Below are 21260 nucleotides of genomic sequence, written 5' to 3'. Positions count from 1 at the left end.
TGACTTAATTTTTTCCCTAAGTTGATGAATTTGGCAGATCTCTTTTTTTCCAACCCGAAAAAACCCAAGACATACAACTTGAGTCTCTCAAATTCTAAACATGCAAGTGGTCGGTGGAATTTGACATTGCCCAAAAGTTGTGCCACCTATATAGTTTTAAGAGGCGACACTCTTCGATTCTTCGACCTATCCGACTTTACATAGTGCTCCTCATCTTGCTTTTTTCTCTTTCTCTCCGCTGTTGATTCAAATCAAACTTTTTTTCTCTCCCATGTTAATCATGCTTCGTCCCACTTGTCCTCCTTCTCCATCATCGACACCTCTTGAAATCGCTTCATTTCTTGTTTCCACCATAACCATTCCACTGTTGTCCTAGGTGTACCTGCACCCTATTGCTTTCCACCACCGGTCTTGCAAACATTTTCCTAGATCTTGCCTACAGAAGCTCCAACCAATCAACAATCTATCGTTTGCCTACTGTTAAACACACATGAAGCACGTTCTCCCTGCATATTTCACAAATCATATCATGCATTATTGTTTGTACGCCTTTCCATTGCATCGTCCATTTTATTTATATGGATTCTATGTGTAGGGAGGAGGAACTAGGGGGGTGTGGAGTGGTGGACCATCGTCAAAACAATTGGTAAGCAAATGCGGGTTCACAAAACTGGTCTAATACGCCGCTCGATCAATGTGAATCAAATAACCTTACCAAGGTTTTAACATGCCACTAATCCCCTTCAAAGCGAGATGTGACCTCATGGTTCACAAGTCAAACAAGACCTAAACTGATGTTAAATATATTATTAGATTAAATCCATTTGCATTTAGAATGATGAAAAAGGATGAATGAAGTAAGTGGTTATATTCTTTTTTAGCATGAAAGTAAGTGAGGATAGAACTTTGTTGTTTATTTGTTTGACATGTCTTCCTTTATTTTATAGCCATATCCCCATGTACTTTTAGTGTGATGTTGGCTCGCTTTTACTCGCCACTGAAAAGCTCTTAACTTTGAAGAAACTAGATGGAAGCAAGTGTCATAGTACAAATTTATTCCTTTTCAAAGAAGGAATATATTAATATGGAGAATATATCAGTTACGTATGGTCTCTGCGCCAACATGATACAAGCAGCTAGTCAAGACATTGAGATGCACACAACCAAATTATTGCAAAAGAAAGAGTGATCACTGATCAACATCAACCAACAACGGCAACCCAAGGGTAACATGATATGTATTCCAACAACAACGCCTCCAAGAAGGGAACATTGCACGACAACGCCGTCGCTTGACCCATTTATCAAGGATGGATTGTGGGTTTTCGCCTCGAAGAGAAGTTCAAGCAAACACTAAGCAATGCCTTCAACAAGGTAACCGAGGCCAAACGATGGGTTCACTATTTTTCCAACTGCAAACCGTATTATATCTATTTTATTACTGAAGCAGGGTTAAATGAAGCTTGCATTTCCCATATGGGCAGATACCCTATGGTGAGATTGGGAAATCTAACACAACAACACTCTCTCATGCTACAAAAGACCCAAAAAAGGTATGTAGGTAAGGTTGCTAGCCCCGTGTAGTGCTGAATGGGAGCCCATGGCCCGTGCTAAAAAATTTCAGTTACCAACAGAAATCGTTGTATTTGTAGTACCCGCAAAAAAATATTTGTAGGAAAATACTTAATTATTTCTATTTATGAAAAATGACGGTATAAATAAAAATATAAGTCCAAGTGATTCTGTCAGCCTTAGTCTAGCCAAGCTAGACTAAAGACCATTTTATCTCTGGTGGAAGTTGATGGTGTCGAATTTAGACATCTAACAATTTTCTTTACTATGCAAGAATTTTGTTACTTGAAAAAAAAAAGAGTTAGCAGGGAAACACATATAGCTACCTTGCTGTGAAGAGATAGATAATCCCAAGCACGTGAGCTACAAGAAGGAAAAGTGAGTCCATGTGTTGTCAAGGAATAGTCGGCGTTATTTCCTTCCATGGATCACGGTTGCTTTTCTTTTTCTAATAATTTGATTGTGTGCATTTTTTATGTTTTGATTAGCACTTGATATCGTGTTGCCGCTTGCGCTGCGAGTAGCAGGGGGTGGCCAATCAGGGCTGCCCACAGCCCCTACGAGCCTTTCCGCCGTTGGAAGGACCAAGATGACTCCGACTCCGACGGCAACAGCGACGGAGGTCCCATCGGCCAGAGCAGGCATCCATACAAGGTTACCGTTCGGTAGCTCGTTTAGTTTTTCTACTTTTTCTAATATTAGTTGAACTTGTCCGATTTAGTTGTAATATGCCAAACTATGTATGAATTAGGTCTGCTTTGCATGAAAATTGCTCGGTTTGCATCAAATTTGCCTGGTTTGCTCAATTTAGGTTTGAAATACGGACCTACATTTAGGGCATGCGATTGGATGGCCGTTTCCTGTATAGACGTCCGTGGATGCACGGATAGCGAGTCTGATTTACAGTACGGTGTTGGAGATGCCCTAACGGCCGGGTTAAATTCTTTTGCGGTTGTATCATCTTGCTAAGAAGAAGGGAGGGCCAACAAAAAAAGCCTCCATCATGGAAAACTAGCTGTGCACCCGTGCTCTTTGTCAGGTACCACCATCGGCAGTACTACCATGCATGGGCCATATACTATATGCATGGTACTAGTGGGTTACTTAACTGAGATGATAAATACAAAGCATCACTACTGCTCCCCAATAGCGACACGACAGAGAAAGAGATACCCCCTAAAAGCCATTGTCCTCCACCTTGGAATGATAGGATGCAGATGCATAGCAGTGCAGGTGCATGCACAAATCACGCAAAGACGGATGTGCATCTCATCTCTTTGTTAGCCACAGCTAGCAGAGGGCGGAGGGCAGAGGCCGGTCACTTTCCTTGGCTACAGGAGCTGCTTGCGCCTGGCGTCCGAAACGTGTGCTCCAACAGCTCCACTACCTAGGGCTGGGATCTGTGACTGACGATGGCAACGGCATATGGTGCTCCACTATCACCCATCCACCTCCCCCCTACCTAGCTCCTACTTATCTGGAGTAGCTAGTACTACTTTACTGTCCCTGGCCTTAGTTTGGTTAATGACTGGTTACTCTAAATACCTACTGCCCAATCAAGTATATGTTTTGGACACTAGTTCTAATTAGCAGATTCTTGTGGTATGCGGATGACACCATTATTTTCGTGGTTGCGTGTCATGAATATGAAGCTCATTCTTAGGGTCATTTAGTAGCCGCCATGCTTTTAAATCAATTTTCGTGGAAGGTAAATATATTGTTTCGATGAGGCAAGGACTTTGAGACAAGTATGCCCAGCTATTTCGCATTCATTATGAAGGGAAGGATATTTTTCTCTAGTTTCAGTCTTTTCATATCCAAAATTAGATGATAGCTCGCGCATTGTTGCAGGAAACTTGTTAAAATTAGATGCTACAAAAATAACTAATACTGACGCAAAGCAAATAAGAGTGATCATTATTTACATTTGAAAGACAATAAACTATACGAAGTGTGTGAAAAAAGTGATGTTGAATGATCGAATGGAAATGCTAATATATTCTATTTCTTGTTTATTAGTACATAATTAATAAAACTGGGTGGACGAATTGTCCATTTCTAGGGAAAAAGGCTACCAGATGGGGGGATTGATGCATCAAATGCCCTCTTAGAAAGTGAAGTGTAAGAATAAGCTCTTAACCGGAAAGAACCGGTTATAAAGATAAGTGATTTTACCACTTATAAAAATAAAACATATTCTTGAACCTATTTCATGCTCATGTCACGTCAATCCATAATGATATATCGAAACTAGTGTTTTTGTTATTTGACCAACCATTGCAAATAATCAACGAAAAATCCAAGAAAGGGTTGCTTGCGGGAAACATGTTGCCAAATTTCTTCCTTCATCTATTTCATATGCGACTCTAGCTAGGTCGAACAAAAATGACAAGATAATTTTGTTTAGAAATCCAAAGCAGATACCTCTGATGTTGCTTGAACAAAATAAAAGATATGCTCAATAAATAAAGCATGTCTTGCTTATTAACATTTCAGGAAAAATATATTCAAAAAGCCTTTTCTATTTATCACTTTAATTTCATCATTAAATAGAAACCTTTTGGATTTTTTCCATTGTATTGAATGGATTTTCAAAATTTCATTATTACCCAAATAGTAGAAAGAGCTTTTGTCTTCTTTCATTGACATGGAGGTAGGCAAAAGAGGGATTTTTGTCTTTTGTGAAATAATTGCAAATTTGTGTGTGTCTGAGATTAGAATACCTTCAAGATAACCAACATAATTTTTTGTTTCTGCCTTTAGGAAAAGAGTTTCTTGTGGCCGGAATCAAATGGTAACATGTTGGATTTTGTTGAGTAAACAATTGGGTTTTGGTGGAGTTATATTTTCAAGGGAGAGATGGAAAATGCAGATTCAAATAACGTTATTCTTGAATGAAAAAAGGTTTTCTTTATGACCATTATATCTTGCCTCTTTATGTCACGGAAACCTTTTGATGTGGAACGGGGGGATGTAGAAGTGCATGTTCTAGCCAATGCAACCAAAAGACCGATCTAACGGAGAGAGTCAGACATTATACTCCAACACTCCCCCTCATGTCTATGCTCCTTTGGAGCTATATGATATGGACAACGGAAGCGGGGGCAGGCCACAATTATTTATTGCATTTACTGGGTTTTGAACCCTGAACCTTTTGGTTGTAAGTTTATGCACCTTACCAGTTCACCGATCAGAACGATCTTCTGGAGGAGACTAGGAAGAACATTATACGTCAAGCTCCCCCTCACGTGTGGCTCCCTCAGGCCTAAGTGTGGACTGAAAATGGGCTGCAATTTAATTGCGCCAGCCGGGTCTTGAACTCAAGACCTCTTGGCACTGATACCATGTAGAAGTGCATGTTCTAGCCAATGCAACCAAAAGACCGATCTTAGGGAGAGGGTCGGACATTATACTCCAATAGGGGAGATAGTTGAGTGGATTAAAACAGAGGGTTGCTAATCTATTGTACATTTTTTGTACCAGGGGTTAAGCTATTGAGACACATGTATAGGATCCATATAAATGTGTCTTTCCCAAGTTAGTGTATTCTGAACCACTTTACATAGCACTTCATGTTGTTTTCTCAGCATCTACCCCAATAGGGTTTATCAAAACTTTACATTTAAAGGTATTGATCATGACATGCTAACAACCGTGGCATGTCTATTGCACACAATATTAAAATGGAGGGGTATGTTCTGTAGAGTGGAGCCGCCTCTAACAATTTATCCTCCCAGAAGCGAAGCACTTCCGCATCCTCTATTCCTAAATATTTGCAACCCACTACAAAATTTTCCTCTCGATGCAAGCATGCCACATCACCAAGCATGAATATCGTCACAGGTCGTGCATGTTTTTCCCTCTGACAATTTATTAGATTATTCAATCCATGCAAATTCATGACAACTAATCAAGTCGTGCATATTTTGTTCCTGGGGAATTAAGAAATGTATGTTTGTTTTATCTTATTTTTTTGCATTCATTTTTGTGTGGCCAACGCCGGTATATGTTTTTGACACTTGGAGCACATATATATAGTCCACACCTCACATTCTTTTATAAAGGGAATTGAATTTCCTTAACTTCAGTAAAAAAATCTCTCTTAAGGGACAATAACTTTGAAACTTCCTTCAAAAAGAAAGATTTTTATGGTGTACTATGGATAATAAGACTAAACGACAAAAGGGAGGTGTGCGGGCACAATGTTGCTTCTGCTTTGAGCAAGAGACAATTTAAATTGTATTTTCTGATACATGCACAATTGCTTGAATTGCTTGGCAAGCTATAAATTTAGTGTTTAAATACCTCTACCATGTAGCCTGTGACAAAAAGTTTGGTGCATGGCTATGTGAGTGCAGAAGTGTCTTCGTCCTTAAAGTCGTATTAGCACCATCACCAATTTTTGGATAGTTGGTTGTGCTGGATTGATTTCCTTATTAATAAAAAAAATGTTCACTCTTTCAGGCAACTGCTATTCTCGTATATCAATTTGTTGCGATATTGGGCTTCTGACAAAATTCAACACATGAAGCAATGGAATCTGGGACCAAGCACTTGAAGTGGCTTACGGAGGAATTTATGTCATGATTTAGATGTCAATCATAATATAATTAGGCTATTGTCTGGCTGATGTCATGTGATTTGGACATTTTATTATTTTGAGCACTTCACCAATCCTATTTTCTAAAACAAAATCTAGTCTTTCGGATACCGGTGTAGATGATTAAGTACCTATATCTCTAAGCACTTCACCAATTCTCCCCATCCCCTCTCAGTTTCTTCCAAAGTATTCACGTATTACAACCTATAGCATGTTTTATTTTTGTTTTGAAACAAATCATGCATGTAAGTCACCTGATGAAGTATATATGTATATGCATGTAAATTTTGCACACAAAGTATGGCCAAAATTAAAATATTGAATGTGCTACAATTTTTTCAAATATCATAAATTTCCTTATACAAAAAAATTGCGTGAACGAAAAAATCCATGCATCAACCTACATAGAGTACATGATTTTTTTGGTATTTTATATCATGTCCATAACATAAAATCTGTTTATGAAAACCAGCTAGGGGCTAAAGCACTCTAGACATGATATAAGTGAGACAAGAAAGGTTTGGGAAAAAAATGAGCAAGACAATAGTTTATTAGAGATAAATCAGAATTTTATTAAAGCAAGTGTCCATCCAATATTTCTTTTTTGACTGATATCTGGCATGTCTTGTATGATGAGCTGTGTATTTATCTTTTAATATCACATTCCTTGTAGTATTCCACATACTTATTTTCTGAAGGAGCACTCCACATACTTTTGGGTCTTGGCCACGGGGAGTGTTGATAATTCTTTATGATCTCTAGTTTCAGCGGTGTTTTGGTCTAAATGGCAATGCAGAAATAATGCCATCTTCTGAAATGAATAAAGTTCATTCTTGTCTACAGGCGCCACTCTCATGTACTACCAATTATGGATGTTATTGACAAAAAAGGGTTCCCCCGCTTTATATTATAAAGCACCAACCACAGAACAAAGTACGGTAGCAAGGTTCCGTCAGGCGGACCCGTCAACAGACATACACGCAAAGGAACCAAAGGTCTTGCTGGGGGCGCAACACAACAAACCCCTCAATTAAAAGCTAAACTAATCTGGCTCCCGCGGAGGCGGCGGAAGCTGATGCTGGAGCGCCGGCGCGAGTCTAGAATCAGAGGAGCGCAGGTCGGTGATCGTCCTGTCGATGGAGAAGCGGTCTTGGCGCTTGCTAAGCAGCCTCCCGAGCTGTAAAAAGCAACACAGTTTGTATATGGCATCAGTAACACGCGGAAGAATGTAATGCTTAATCACCAATTTATTGCGGACATTCCACAATGTCCACAGCAGCGATCCGACCAACACTGAAAGGGAGGAACACGTAGAACTAGGGAAGGTAAGCACTTCTGCGAACAAATCCGGGAGATTCATATGGCACCAACCGCCACGTACGATCTCGCGCAAGCAACACCATAAAAATCTCACGGAGGGGCAAGAAAAGAAGATGTGGTTCGAGTCTTCGGGAACAAAGAGGGGCATAGACCATCCGATGGGCCATTCCGCTTGAACACCTCCGTGCCAGAAGGAAGGCGTCCCCGCACTAGTTGCCATAGGAAGATTCTAATCTTCTGGGGCAGGTTTATTAATCTATGGATGTTATCACAGGTGCGACATACAAAGATGATGGAGCTTGGTACAAAGAAGTTGGAGTGAATCACCAATTTAGATCCCTATTTGGACGACATCCCACCGATAGGCTTCTGAGTGTTGAGGGTGATCTTATTGGGCATGTTCATCTTAGTTAGTCCTCGGTCCATCTTTGTACATGTCACTCACTCGTAGTGATGTCGCTATGGACAGTGACAAAATATGGAATCTCAAAAATACCTTTGCGCGTGAAGAATTCCTATGGTTTTTAAATCGGGCATGGTCTTGACTAGAGACAACCTTGCACACTAACATTGGCAGATAATAAGTGTTGTGTCTTTTTTCACCATCACATGTGAATTAAACACCTATTTTTAGTATAAGGTTGCTCAGACAGTACGGTCTATTATTTTTCAGGTAGCTTCTAACCTATAGCACCATGTAGTGTGCATAATATTTTTGGTAACTTGCTGAGGGGGTCGACAAATAAATTCCACACATATCCTCATGGGGGCGGCATCCATATTTTGGACTCTGTGGCTTCCTAGGAATGATGTGGATTTTTTTATAAAAAGTGTGTTTCCCTCCTTTGCAGGTTATTCATGCTTGTACTCACTTGCTCCATACTTGATCTATCCTAGAGAGGATGGAGGACACAAATCTTATTATGACCACATCCAACCCGGTTTGTGGATATGACCAGGTACTATTGCTGTAAAATGATGTCCAGGTACTATTGCTGTAAAATGATGTTTCTAAATTATTATTTTTGCAGTTGTTGGATGTGTGCATCTTGTTATGCAGAGGTCGGACATTAACACATTGCGCTTGTATCAACAGTTTTAACGTTTGAATGAAAATGTCCATGCATGTTTTGTCACTTCATTTGCTAGACTTTTTTACGGCCGGCTGGAGGCCATTAATTTGTTTCCTTTTATCAAACAATTGGCATGCCTTGTAATGTTTGTTTTCCTTATAGCAAAAAAAAAGATGTTGCCTATAGGTATGTATTGAACAAGCATTCACTAGAAGAATAGCATGGTCCCTCTGGTCGTCAAGTAATAAGCACTGTAGTAGGAGGGGAAGGGCGGGCAGCAGGTCAGTGCAACCCTGCATCTGCAGGTATACCGAAAAAGGGTTTCCCCCCTGCATCTGCAGGTATATATGACGATGAGATGATGTGTGAATTATTTAGAGCCCAGAAGGAAGCAGCAAGAGGGAGGGAGCAGGAGATAGTGATGGAAATGGACATGGGGATGGACTCTCTTTGGCCTCACCATCAACACCCTCCTCCTCCTCTTCCTCCTTCCTCAGAAGTGCCAGATGCCTTCTCCTACTACTGCTATTACCCTCCGTTCGCCGCGGCCGCGGCCGCAAAGGCGGACAACCCGTCGCCTCCGGCAGTTCCAAGGTCAAGGGCGTCAAGATCGAGGGCGGTGGCGAGGAAAGACAGGCATAGCAAGATATGCACGGCGGGAGGGATGAGGGACCGGCGGATGCGGCTGTCCCTGGACGTGGCCCGCCGCTTCTTCGCCCTCCAGGACAAGCTGGGCTTCGACAAGGCCAGCAAGACGGTGCAGTGGCTCCTCGACAGGTCCACCGCCGCCATCAACCACCTCGCCGCCTCCATGTCCGCCTCCATGTCCTTGTCGGAGGAGGACGGGGACGGCTCTGTGCTCCTGGACCTGGACAACAACGACCACGCCAAGGCCATGGCGGCCGATGCTGAAACAAACAAGCAGCAGGAGCAGGAGCATCAGACAGCCAAGGCAAAAAGAAGATCAGCTCCTGCTGTTCCAAGTCCAAGGAAGAAGAGCAACAATGGCGGCGCCCCTGTTCTCCTCCCAGACAAGGCGTCCAGGGCAAGGGCCAGGGAGAGGGCCAGAGAGAGGACCAAGGAGAGGAACCGCCTCCGGTCGGAGGCTCCGGAACCGGCACCGGCGCCGGCGAGGCAGCCAGTGGTTCCGGCAGCAGCCTGCAGCAACAACTACTACGAGGAGGGGGAGCAAGAGCCATGGGAGCTGGGAGGAGTTGTCTTTGCCAAACCACGCATCAAGTACTGATCATCCAGTCGAATAAAGGCCATCCAAATCGGTACTTGCTGAGGCTCCTCTATCTTCGATCGTACGGAGTACGTGTGTTTCCATTAACTGATTGCTTTTATATCTCGATCTTGCCTTTTTTTTCTTCTATCCAACAACTTCATCCATCCATCAGTGATGAATAATGGATTAATCAGATATCGCATGCCATGTTCCTCTTTTGCTTGCTTTGTACATCGTCTTGCGCTGTTTATTAGTAATTTCTGAACTGTTTATTAGTAATTAATTTCTGAACGATGATCGACCGTCCGGTGCTTTAATTTGTTTGATGTGAGTTACTACTTTGTAACCATCATAACTAACTTGCAACCCTTCCCCATATATGTGTATGAAGATGATTGATGTAATATTTGTTGAGCTACCTTCCTAGCGTTTAGAGATATATGTATCACTTCTAGAGAACCGCCCTTAATTTTTGTGTGGTGAGGAAAGTTTTTTTTTAAACAAGTTCAAAATGGAAGATGTAATATTACACCCCCCTCCCCCAGCACATATAGCATATGTTTATTACAGACCAAACCCGAATATGGCTACAAGATACTCCTAGTTTCTTTTGCAACACATAATTACATGATAATAATTCGTTCATTTACCTTAGTTCCTTAGTTATATATGTCAACACTTTCTACATTGCCATCAACTAATTCCAAATTTTTCCTGTTTGTTCTATCAATTGATTCTTAATCCTAAAGATATTTGAAAAAAAAATATATCTGGGTTCAATCAAGTAACTACTGTGCAAATAATAGTTAACAAAGCAGTATGTATAGTTGTTGTATACATTTCATATCACAGAAATGTTCAGCGCCCCCTAACTTTAGCTTAACTAGATGTATACAATTTTGATGACATGAAAATGTTCGGCACCAGAATTTTACATCACAAAATCATACCGATACACACTTAACCAAAATACTTCAGCAAGATTCCACTAATTAAGGAATTTATAGTGGCATGCAAGTTTCCCTTATTACGTTATTGAAAAAGACATAATATGTTGTGTCCTTCTCAAATGATACTATATGTTTCATTTGCTAGAAACATCTATTTGTTGTACTATTAGATAGCCCTGTTTGCAGTTGCACATCAGATAGGCCATTAATACATGTCGACAAGACATATGCATCCAAACAGGGGCTACGACCAGAACTAGTACAATTCACAGTGTAAGATAGATCATTGCACACACCATTATACTGTTAAGCAAAAACAAAATCCATTATTTGCATCATAACTGATTGGCAAGTACGAGCAGCCGACAGAACTAGTACCAAGGACAGGCGACAACAACACAACACTAGCTTAAAGTGTCCATGCTGCTGGCAGATCAGTTTGTCATCCACATGCACATGCACTACTATGGATTTGGTTTCATGACAAACAGCATTCAAACACACCATCAACCCTTATCTATCCATGCATGCGCTCATCAGTAGTACCTTCACACACATCAGCACAAAAGTTGACAAAAGCCATATGACTGAGAGGAATCAAGTAGATAATTAATAATATACTAATTAATTAACTAGTTCATCCAATATACGGTATCCTCAAGCCCTTCCAGTTTTCGCCGGATTCTGCATAAAATGATCAGTCAATAATAATTTTAGAGTACGTAAACATCTATAGTTGTCCTCATTATTATCTAATTGAATGACACATGCATTAAACTGTGACTTATATTAACTTGTATATTTTTTGTATGGAGACATGCATGCATATCACTTTCCAGAAACATAAAAAGTACTCGAGTAGTACCACGAATCCTAGTGCATAATCTTAACCTCTGATCTTACAGGCATGAAAAAATACTACTGAGGTATCTGCACCAATAGTAAATATGCTGATTTAGTAAACTAGCAGTCAGGCTCTACCTGGAAGCTATTTTCAGAAATTCCAGAAAACAGTGCTTTAATTGGTTGTGTGATAGAAATGCACTAACCCATTGGCTAAAAATTACATGTGGTTTATACCTGTGTGATCTTTCTTGAGAGTAGAATCACCACACGCACAGTACATACGATTCAGATCAGTGTGTCTCCCAGACTGAACTACACAATGGTGTAGGAACTAGCAGTGCATCCAGATCAAGAATTTCTATCTTTTTTCGCGCCAAGTGGCAGTATAACCACATATATCTGTACCATAGTGTATATATTTGATTATTTGTGGCGCTAGTTACCTCATTTTTCTTTCTACAAAATTCTTATTTTTAACAAAGAACACGAGTGCCTTTTTCATCACAATAAAGAAAACTACGTCTTTTCACAACCTTCGTCACTACCTTCTCCAAACCTTCAGATACAACTCTTGCAGGCCTGCATCTCACCAGTCATGATACATGTCTCTTCCAGAAGATAATGCAGTGAAGGACATGCCTTTTGATTATTAAAGCAATAATTTTTTCCACGCATACAAAACATATATAGTAAACAACATCACAGGATAAATGGCAGTTGAACTGTTCGGTCCAAAGGAATTTCACAGGAAACAGTTTGCTTCCTGCAAGAAACATGAAAACAAATCATGTAATCCAAATTATCAGTTTCCAAAGAGTACATGTAATTAAGATGTACTATGAGGGGACAGTGTAAACGATATCTGTACATAGCTAGTCCTATCATTGTAGAGCGAGCACGGAGAGAACATAACCAAAATGGATCATGCATAGACATATAAGGTTTTATCAAAATATTTCAGAGTTACGTCCTGTCTTGTTGTATGTACATTTATGGACGACATCTTATGTATATCAAGGCAAGTTGATATTGAAGCAAGGGCATATGTCTACTTTTTTACATACTGAATGAATTAGGAAATAATCACCTAGATCCATCTGAGGGTTCACACACCTATCGTTATACTTAGTATAACAGAGTTCACTAACAGCAAAGTAAAGTGAGAAATAAATCAATTACTTAGTTCGCTAACAGAAAAAAATAAAGTGAGACACATCAGTTTAAAGAGACGAGGCAAAATAATAGACCAAACAAGTCACCTATAGATACGGCGCCATAGATAAAACAGAACACCATTTTTTTTTACAAAGCTCTTGCTTTCAATATTCAAAATTCACAAATTGTACTACTTATATCACATTTTACATAAAATAACTATTTATATGTGGCATGGAAGTGAGTTGAATCTTCTATATAGTACCCGTCTATTCGCAAATAGATGACATTCTGCACATGACTATAATCTCTAGCAAGCAACTTTTCTTTTAATTTTAATGTTACAGAAAACTAAAAACATTGATACTGTGAAAAAGAATTCATGAAATTCAGAAATCTATTTTAGCTACTCAATCAAACTATTTGCTTATGTATTACAAGTTGAAGTTAGAGAACCCTGGCTGCGTTCTTTGTTTGACGCCATGAATTTACAAATGAAAGTATAGTGCATCATATTATTAGAAATTTCTTCCACATAGTCATGGAGAGCAGATAACATAGATGACAATCAGCAAAATGTAGTTTAACATTTCTGAATACAGGAGCACCAAAATTAGACCGTATTGGGCAGTGGCGGAGCTTGAAGCCCAATCCTGGGCGGGCTGGGAGGACCTAACAGGAGAAAATAGGCAGTGGACTCATGTTTTAAGGCCTCACAAGTATATGCGTACTGTATTAATATCCAAATGTTGGGCGGGCCACTGCACGGGCTGGCCCCAACGTAGCTCCGCCACTGGTATTGGGTACGTAAATGTGTTTCAAATTCATTTAGGTGACATTCATTTAATTTCATTGGCAACCATGCATGCATACAGATCCAAAAAGGCCTACATTTATGCAGGATGCCTATAATTTCTTCTAGCACATACAATTGGAATATACTAGAAATTGTTCCTAGCTAAAGTATATTATTTGTTGAGTGAAGCACACGCATGCAATATAGCCAATGACTGTTTCAATAATTGTCGTGCATGCCATTCATAAGATACTAACTTGTAAGTTTGCACAAAGAAAGAAACAGTTTCCAGTGTGCTGAAAAGCAAACCAGGTTTCTTCAGTTTGTTAATGTGTTGTTTCTAGTTTACATAAAGATATGCCGAAGCTTCAAATTGACTAGACACATTTTTTGTTAGGTCATTATCCAGGTATTAAATGTAATTGTATTTTAGAGCATCCTTACTGGAGCAACATTAAACCAAAAATTTATAAGTAGTACGTATGTGCATACAATGAGTATATATGAATGGCATGGAAGTGAAGCAAAATCTTCTATATAGTACTCCCTCTGTCCGCGAATATATGACACTCTAGACATGACGATAATCTCTAAAATGGAACTTTGACAATTAATTTAGTGTCACAGAATATTATAAACCATGATATGGTGAAAAAAATGATGAAAATTTTAACTATATTTTAGCCGATTCTTCAAATATTTTCATATGTATTGGGAGTCCAAGCTAGAGAACACTGGCTGCATTCTTTCCTGGACATCCAGCATTTACGAATAAAAATATATGATATAAAATTCTTACACATAGTCATGGCGAGCAGATAAAAAAGATGGTAATTTACAGAGTGTAGCTTGAGATTTCTTAATCTAAGAGCACCTAAATTAGACTGTATTGGATACGTGAATGTGTTGCCATTTCATGTAGTTGCACATTTTCTTTTGGCAACATGCACAACTACAGATCCAGAAAAGCAACATTTATGCATGACCACATACAATTGGTGGATACTGGAAATTTTTCATAATTAAAACAATATGCTTTGTTCAGTGAAGCATGCATGTAATATGGCCAAAATTACATTGTCAGCAAGTACTCCATGCATGGCATTCATCAGATGATGCGAACACATAGGTTTTCACAATAAAATAAGGCACCGTTTCTTCTGGTACAGTATGTTAATTTGTTGTTGCCTCTGTTTACATAAAAATATCTTGAAGAAACTTCATATTAGCTAACTACATTCATTTGCTATATAGGTATCTTCTAGTGTAGTTTAGGAAAAAAAAGGCCAATCTAATCATATGGTATAGGTCAGAGATGTAAACCAAATCAGTACGTACTAGCTTTAGTCCTGATACTAATAGATAGTAAAACAGTAGGTCTCTTAACCTGCTAGCTATGTTAGCCCCTAATTAACTAAGTGTCCAAAAAGAATGCATGGGCTAGACAAAAATACATTTTTGTGGGTATATATGTACAGTTTCATTAAGACACAAAAACACACAAATAATACATCTGTTGTAGATCCATAGGATTGTCTTTTTGTGTAGCCCACAAGTGAATGGTTTCTTGATTATTATTAACAGATTCAACAAGTGTTTTTTAACTTTTCAATGCGGTTTCAGATTTTATAAAAAAAAAACAGGCTCAATGGAGCCGGGATCTATTTTGCATTTTTGGGACTCCAAAATCTAATAAACTTTTTGCCACTAATGTGAAATCAAATGTCATTATTGGCATCAGTTGAGTGCCAAGGAACACTTTACCTTCTATATAGTATGTCTAATTGTCTATACATATAAATAAATAATAAGTAGTACTATTGCTGCGTAGGTATGCGTTTAAAAAAACAGGGCTTTGTAATGTGTTTTTTAGAATAGACACCAACTTTACAGTATAGTAGGTAATAACTAATACAAATCAAATGCAGTTTCCGCTTGCCGAGTTTCCCTGAGAAAATTACTACCACTGGTACATGCCATTTTATTTTGGTGTAAAGGATGCACACATAAATTTTCATTACTAGTACAGATGCAGCGTACTCCACAGTATACAAGGTAATGCGAAATAGTGAGGGCAGCTGTTGGAGTTTGACATATTGGTTGGCATTTACTGTAGGAGAGTATGTCAAAGTGTCAAATCTCAAGATTTGCTTTTCTGCGGTTCGGTTTACTCCTCACTCCTACATGAATATGCATGTACTACTTGAATCCCGGAAAATAACTAGCTAGCTAGGTCCCAGGGATTCAACCGGAAACGGAATACTCATATATTTACATTGGTTATGCAAAATAAAATAAAATGTGGAGTTATCCTCACATAGCTAGATCCACACTCAAAGTTGGCAGTCAGTTTAGGTATCCTTGGCAGTTGGTTTGATTTGTGTGGCACAAGGTAGTAAAGCAAATGAAAGCCCTGGAGAGGAAGGAGCTAGGTAGCCAGTGTGGTGGATGAGATTGAGATCTCGTGGAGAACACACATATATTAACGACGGCCGAAATAGGTGGAAGCCGGAGCGGAAGAAACGGAAGGGGCATGCAGTTTAACCTTACATTTTGGCAAAGTTGGAGATGGATGGATGGATCCTTGAATGACCTCCTCCCTCCTGGTCGGCCATGGCTGCCTCCAGCTCCTGAACGCTTCTTCTCCAACTGAGCTCAAGGACAGAGCGGGAGCCGTCCGTCCATGGCCGGAGCCGGATCTAGACAGGGAAACAATGGTGTTTGTGCGTGAGTGGGGTTCGGTTTCTGAGAGGAGATCTGGCTGGCTGGGGGTCGGGAAATCCGTCCACGGCCATGCCGGCCAATGGGGAAGGGGAGGACTGTGTCTTTTCTTTCTGTCTTTCTATTTGCGCAGACTGGGGAGAGAGAGAGGGAGAGTGAGAGGCAGGAAGAGAGAAGACAAAGAAAGAAAGAAGCATGTATCCAGTGCAGTGTGTGTGTATTGGTTGGATGGGGTGAGGATTGGATCGAAAGAGGACACACACTGCACGCAAACAGTACAGAGCTGTACTAACGGACCCAAACCAAAAACTAGCCGCAAACCTACTTTACTGCCATGTCTTGTCCCAGCTGTTTGTGTGACCTAGAGCTCGCTGGTGCTGGTCAAGTGAAATTTAAGCACCTCTCAGTCTCTCACCCAGTCAACCTAGCATTCAGCTACATCTTGTCGTTGCATTTAAACATAGCTATATTGATTTGTACTCGCCCTCCATTTCATAAAGTACGATCACACTTTTTGAAATTGAACTTTGACCATAAATTAGACCATTAATACATAAATCACTTTACTGAAAAAATATACCTTTGAAAACTTCTTTCGAATATGAATTCGAAGGTATCTGTAATGCTCCCCCCGCACTCGCCCAAGTTGGTTAAATGTATAGTCAAAGTTAAATTTCGGAAAGTATGGGCCCACTACATTATGGAATGGAGGGAGTACATCTTAACCTAGCCCCGCCTAATTGGCAACGCGGTCCGGCGTCCTACTCCGATTGCTCTCCCTCGCCGCAGCCGAAGCAAAGCGTGTGCGCCTGATGGCGATAGTGGGGCTTCATGTCGTTTCGCGATGCAATGCGCAGAGGTGGCCTGAGACACGGAGGTGGCATGAGCCACATTAGTGGCATGGTAGCATAGCACAAGAATGGTGGTGTAGCACGACGCGGGGATACTGTACGGTAGCGGTTGATATGGTGGCCGTGAGTGGCTTGATCCTGTGACAACAACATTTGTGCATCGTTCCCTTGTTGAAAGCATTGCTTTTGAACAGCTCTCTCACGGTTCATGTGTTGCCAAGCCGATGGTTGGTGTTGCTTGTTTAGTGTGTCATCGGTCGCTTCAGCAAGACTTTTTTCTGGTCATGCCTTTTGTTGTCATGGTAGCTCATGCATCGAGGTGTGACTCTGACAAAGGGGAATCTTGGTCGGTGCAACTGGCGCGGTAATAGGCAACGTGGTATATATCGCAAGTTGAGGGAGGGGAAAATTTGGTCTATGGGTGTATATACACCCTATATGAAGAAAATTAGTAATTAATGAAATGTCAAAAAATTCTGAAAATATTTTTGAAATAAAGTTGACCTTCCATTGTATTTTTAAGAAAAATTCCACCAAAAAGAAAAACCCGGTTGACTTCTTAAAAAACAAAATTTTTGGCCAAAATAGTGTGAATAGTGACATATAATAGCAAATATTTTTTTCCAGAAGTCAACGCTGGGTTTTTGTTCACGAAAATTTATATACGTGCAAAAGAAAGTCAAGTTTATTCCAAAAAACTTCTAAACATTTTGCCTTTTTCTGATAATTATTATCATATAGAGTGTATATACACCCAGGGACCAAAGGATATTTTCCGCAAGTTGAGCAGATTTATAAGAGCTGGAGCGGCAACCTTGATTTGGTTGCCCTGACTGTAGTAGTGACATGGTTTTTAATGGAAAATTCTCCTCTCTTCTGTAGATTATGCATCCTTGTATGCACTTTCTCTGCTCGCTATCTATTCTTGAGCAACAGGAACTCCAATAATTGTTTACGCTGCGCGGTTGGAATAGGTGGCAAGAATGTTTTGTTTAGAAAAGATACCGAAAGAGCATCTCATATCTGATGCTTATCAAGGGAAAAAATAGGTAACACAAACAAAGGACAATAAGACGCAAACGACCCGCCGTTCCCAAATCAAATGCAAGTCTTTTTAGAGATTTCAATATGGACTACATACATATGAATGTATATAGACGTATTTTAGAGTGTACATTCATTAATTTTGCTCCGTATGGAGTCCATATTAGAATTTCTAAAAAAACTTATATTTAGGAGCGGAGGGAGTACAAAATACAATTACACCAAAAGCATATTGGCCGTCTTCTTCCTTTACTTGTCCTTCGTGTGCCGGAGTTTGAAAAATACATTGAACTGATAATAAGGGATAGGAGTACCTCCAAATGGCATAGCGGTACAAAGCTTTGAAGATCACAACAGCCACAACATGGATGACAGCATATTCTCTGGATAGGTCCCCTTCTTCGCCTTATGCATTATCTTGATCTTATTTTGTTTTTGCTGGCGTCTCTTACAATGTGTTTGGTTGTGTACATCTTAGTCATGCATAGGCATGATGTGTATTTGTGTCGTTTGATATGAAATTGTGAGTCGGCAAAAAATGCCCTTTATCGAAAAAATAATTTTTTTTCACGGTAAAAATATGCTTTTTGTTCTGATTTTCTTCTCTCTTTCTCCCTCTTTTGCTGTGGGATTGTAGTTGTCTTGACTAGCTGCTAAGGTGTTGTAGATGCCATGTGTGTTTAATATCAGGTACAATATATTAACTTTTTACCAAAAAAATTTAAACTATCCTCGTAGCTAGAGTACTACTAGCACAGTATGAGATGGCTAGTGACGCCTGAAAGAAACCAAACAGGAAGAAAATTTACTTGTGCTCCGCGCGCGCCATCTCTCAAACAGTGTGGCTCAGGGCAGCCAAAACACTGTGGGACACCCAGTAGCTAGGGTGGCTGGCTGGCAGACACGTAAGTGTTGGGGGCCCGGCCTGGCCCGGATAGCTGATGACTGACAGCGCGTGCTGCATGCCCACCTTTTCTTTGGTCCCACCGCATCGTCCTTCATCTGCACACTCCCCTTATTCTGCAACTTTTCCTTTTTCTCCCAAGGTTGCCACGTCAAATTAAGCTTAAAGTCTCACCAACTTGGTTAGCCACCGTCGCTCCTTCCCACTCTCAAAAGCATAGTCCGTTTTTTTTTCCAGGTCAAACTTCATAAAGCTTCACTAAGTTTATAGATAAAAGAAATATACACATCCGTAACACCCAATAAATAGCATTACATACAATGTAAAAATATTGGTTATATTATATTCAATGGGCATTATGGATATTGTTATGTTTATCTTTATATAGCCTTGCCAAACTTTACAAAGTCTGAATTTGAGAAAAATCTATACACACTATATTTCTGGAAGAAGTGAGTATGGCAAGATTTTCTTAAGCGTGCCAACACATGACTATAATCAAGTGAACTAATTTAGATAAGTCATGGGAAATCATATGTCAAAATATGACATCGTTAACCATAGATTTGGCTCTCTGATGCTTATGAGAACGATTCAAAATTTGAATAGGAGAGGGGCGATAGGCTCGGGGCCTGATGATCGTTCTCGGCGGCGTGCCGACCTGTGGGCGTGCTGCCTCATCCTGCCCATTTCCGCTGGTCGGACGTTAGAGACGAGGAGGACTCCATGGAGATGGAGGATAAGCTCTTCGAACCTCCTGCACACACCACCGTTGGCGAGTTCCTCTTCGTCGCCAAGCCGGACACGCGTCAAGTCCACCATTATCCCGCAAGGTGTCACATCCCCAATTTTCCCTCAATTTAGGATGTGCATTTGGAAGCACTGCGTCCATGATTTCATTGCATATTTGATTTCTGAAATCAAACATGACTAAGTTAATTTAGAGCTTAATCAATGGTCATAAGGATTTTCTTTGAATATATTTTTTATCAAAATTGTATAAGGGAAGGAAAGAAATTTTGTAAGATAAATATTTGTGCTACTTTCCTTGATTGATCAAAGGTTTGAAAGTAGTTTAATTGTGGGCAATTGAAACTACAAGTAAATCCTGGGATAAAAGGAAAAACAGAAAAACATTCACCTATATATGAATTATTGAAAAAGCCCATTAGGATAGTGGCATAATAGGATTGTCAAAAACTCAAAATAAAATATTCACCTATTTAAAAATGCAAATTTGAATTAAGGATAAGTTCATAGTTGGAAGAAAAATTAAATTAAAATACATTTGAATTTACGAAGAAACAGAAAAGTGAAAAGGAAAGAAAAAGGAAAAAAAATGGAAAGGCCCAGCCAGCCAGCAAGGCCAGCCACGGACCAGCTAGCCAATTGAGCCGCCAACCCACCCGCGCTCTATCTCTTCTCTCTCTGACTGATAGTATAGCCGGCCAAATGGGCCGTGCTAACTGGGCCGACCTGGTAGCACGTAGGAACGGCACGACCCAGGTCAGGCATGGCACGACCCGGGCTGAACAGGCCAGGCCCGGCACGCGGCACGTGCCTGGGTCTGGAGGCTAGGAACGCGGGCCGGCACGACACAACCCAATAGGCCTAAAATACAGCCCAATGTGCTAAAAAAACAGGTGGCCCAGTGTGCTAAACGTGCCACGGGCTGGAGCGTTTAATAATCAGGTCGTGCTTAGGCCAAGGAGTGACACCTGTGGGACGGCACGACATGGCCCGACTATTAAACATGCCAATGGCGGGCCGTGCCGTGCCAGGCACGATTAGCACGGGCCGGGTTGGCCCGTTTTGTCTTGGTCTGACTGAAGCTTGACCCACGAGTCAGCTCCCTCATCTTTAACCTCCCGTCGGCAACTGCCGCACGCGCCATGATCGTGCACGACATCGAGTACACCCACGATCTCCACTCACGACCGTCGTGCATGCCTGACCAAGCCGCATGTCGTATAAAATCCCCTCAAAGCCCCCTGCAATGTCCCAAACTTGCGACGAGCATTGCCGGCAAGCCGTTCTGTCATGAGCTTGATCTTTCTGCCGTTGACCAAGCACAACGCCTACCAAATTCCGGCGAGCCAGGCCACCCACCGACCAACCACCGCCACCATTCAAACCCCTATTCGTCGGCGCACCTCCCAGACATCACGATCGCGCCCAAAGGCCCTAGAAGGTCATCGAC

At 40.6% G+C, this 21260-nt stretch overlaps 1 protein-coding gene across 1 annotated transcript; it reads left to right on the top strand.

The window, feature by feature from the left end:
- The first annotated feature begins 8998 nt into the window (after positions 1 to 8998).
- LOC119305559 (transcription factor TEOSINTE BRANCHED 1-like) lies at positions 8999 to 10087 on the top strand. The gene has a single exon (XM_037582048.1). It carries the CDS (start codon positions 8999 to 9001, stop codon positions 9809 to 9811), a length of 813 nt encoding a protein of 270 aa, XP_037437945.1. The 3' UTR covers positions 9812 to 10087.
- The last annotated feature ends 11173 nt before the right edge of the window (positions 10088 to 21260 follow it).

The sequence above is a fragment of the Triticum dicoccoides genome, chromosome 5B (assembly GCF_002162155.2).
Source record: "Triticum dicoccoides isolate Atlit2015 ecotype Zavitan chromosome 5B, WEW_v2.0, whole genome shotgun sequence".
Lineage (NCBI taxonomy): Eukaryota > Viridiplantae > Streptophyta > Magnoliopsida > Poales > Poaceae > Triticum > Triticum dicoccoides.
This window is presented reverse-complemented; position numbering and strand designations above follow the sequence as displayed.

Excerpts from the sequence above, each read along its gene's own strand:
- LOC119305559 (XM_037582048.1), top strand. The coding sequence starts at position 8,999 with ATGGGGATGGACTCTCTTTGGCCTCACCATCAACACCCTCCTCCTCCT.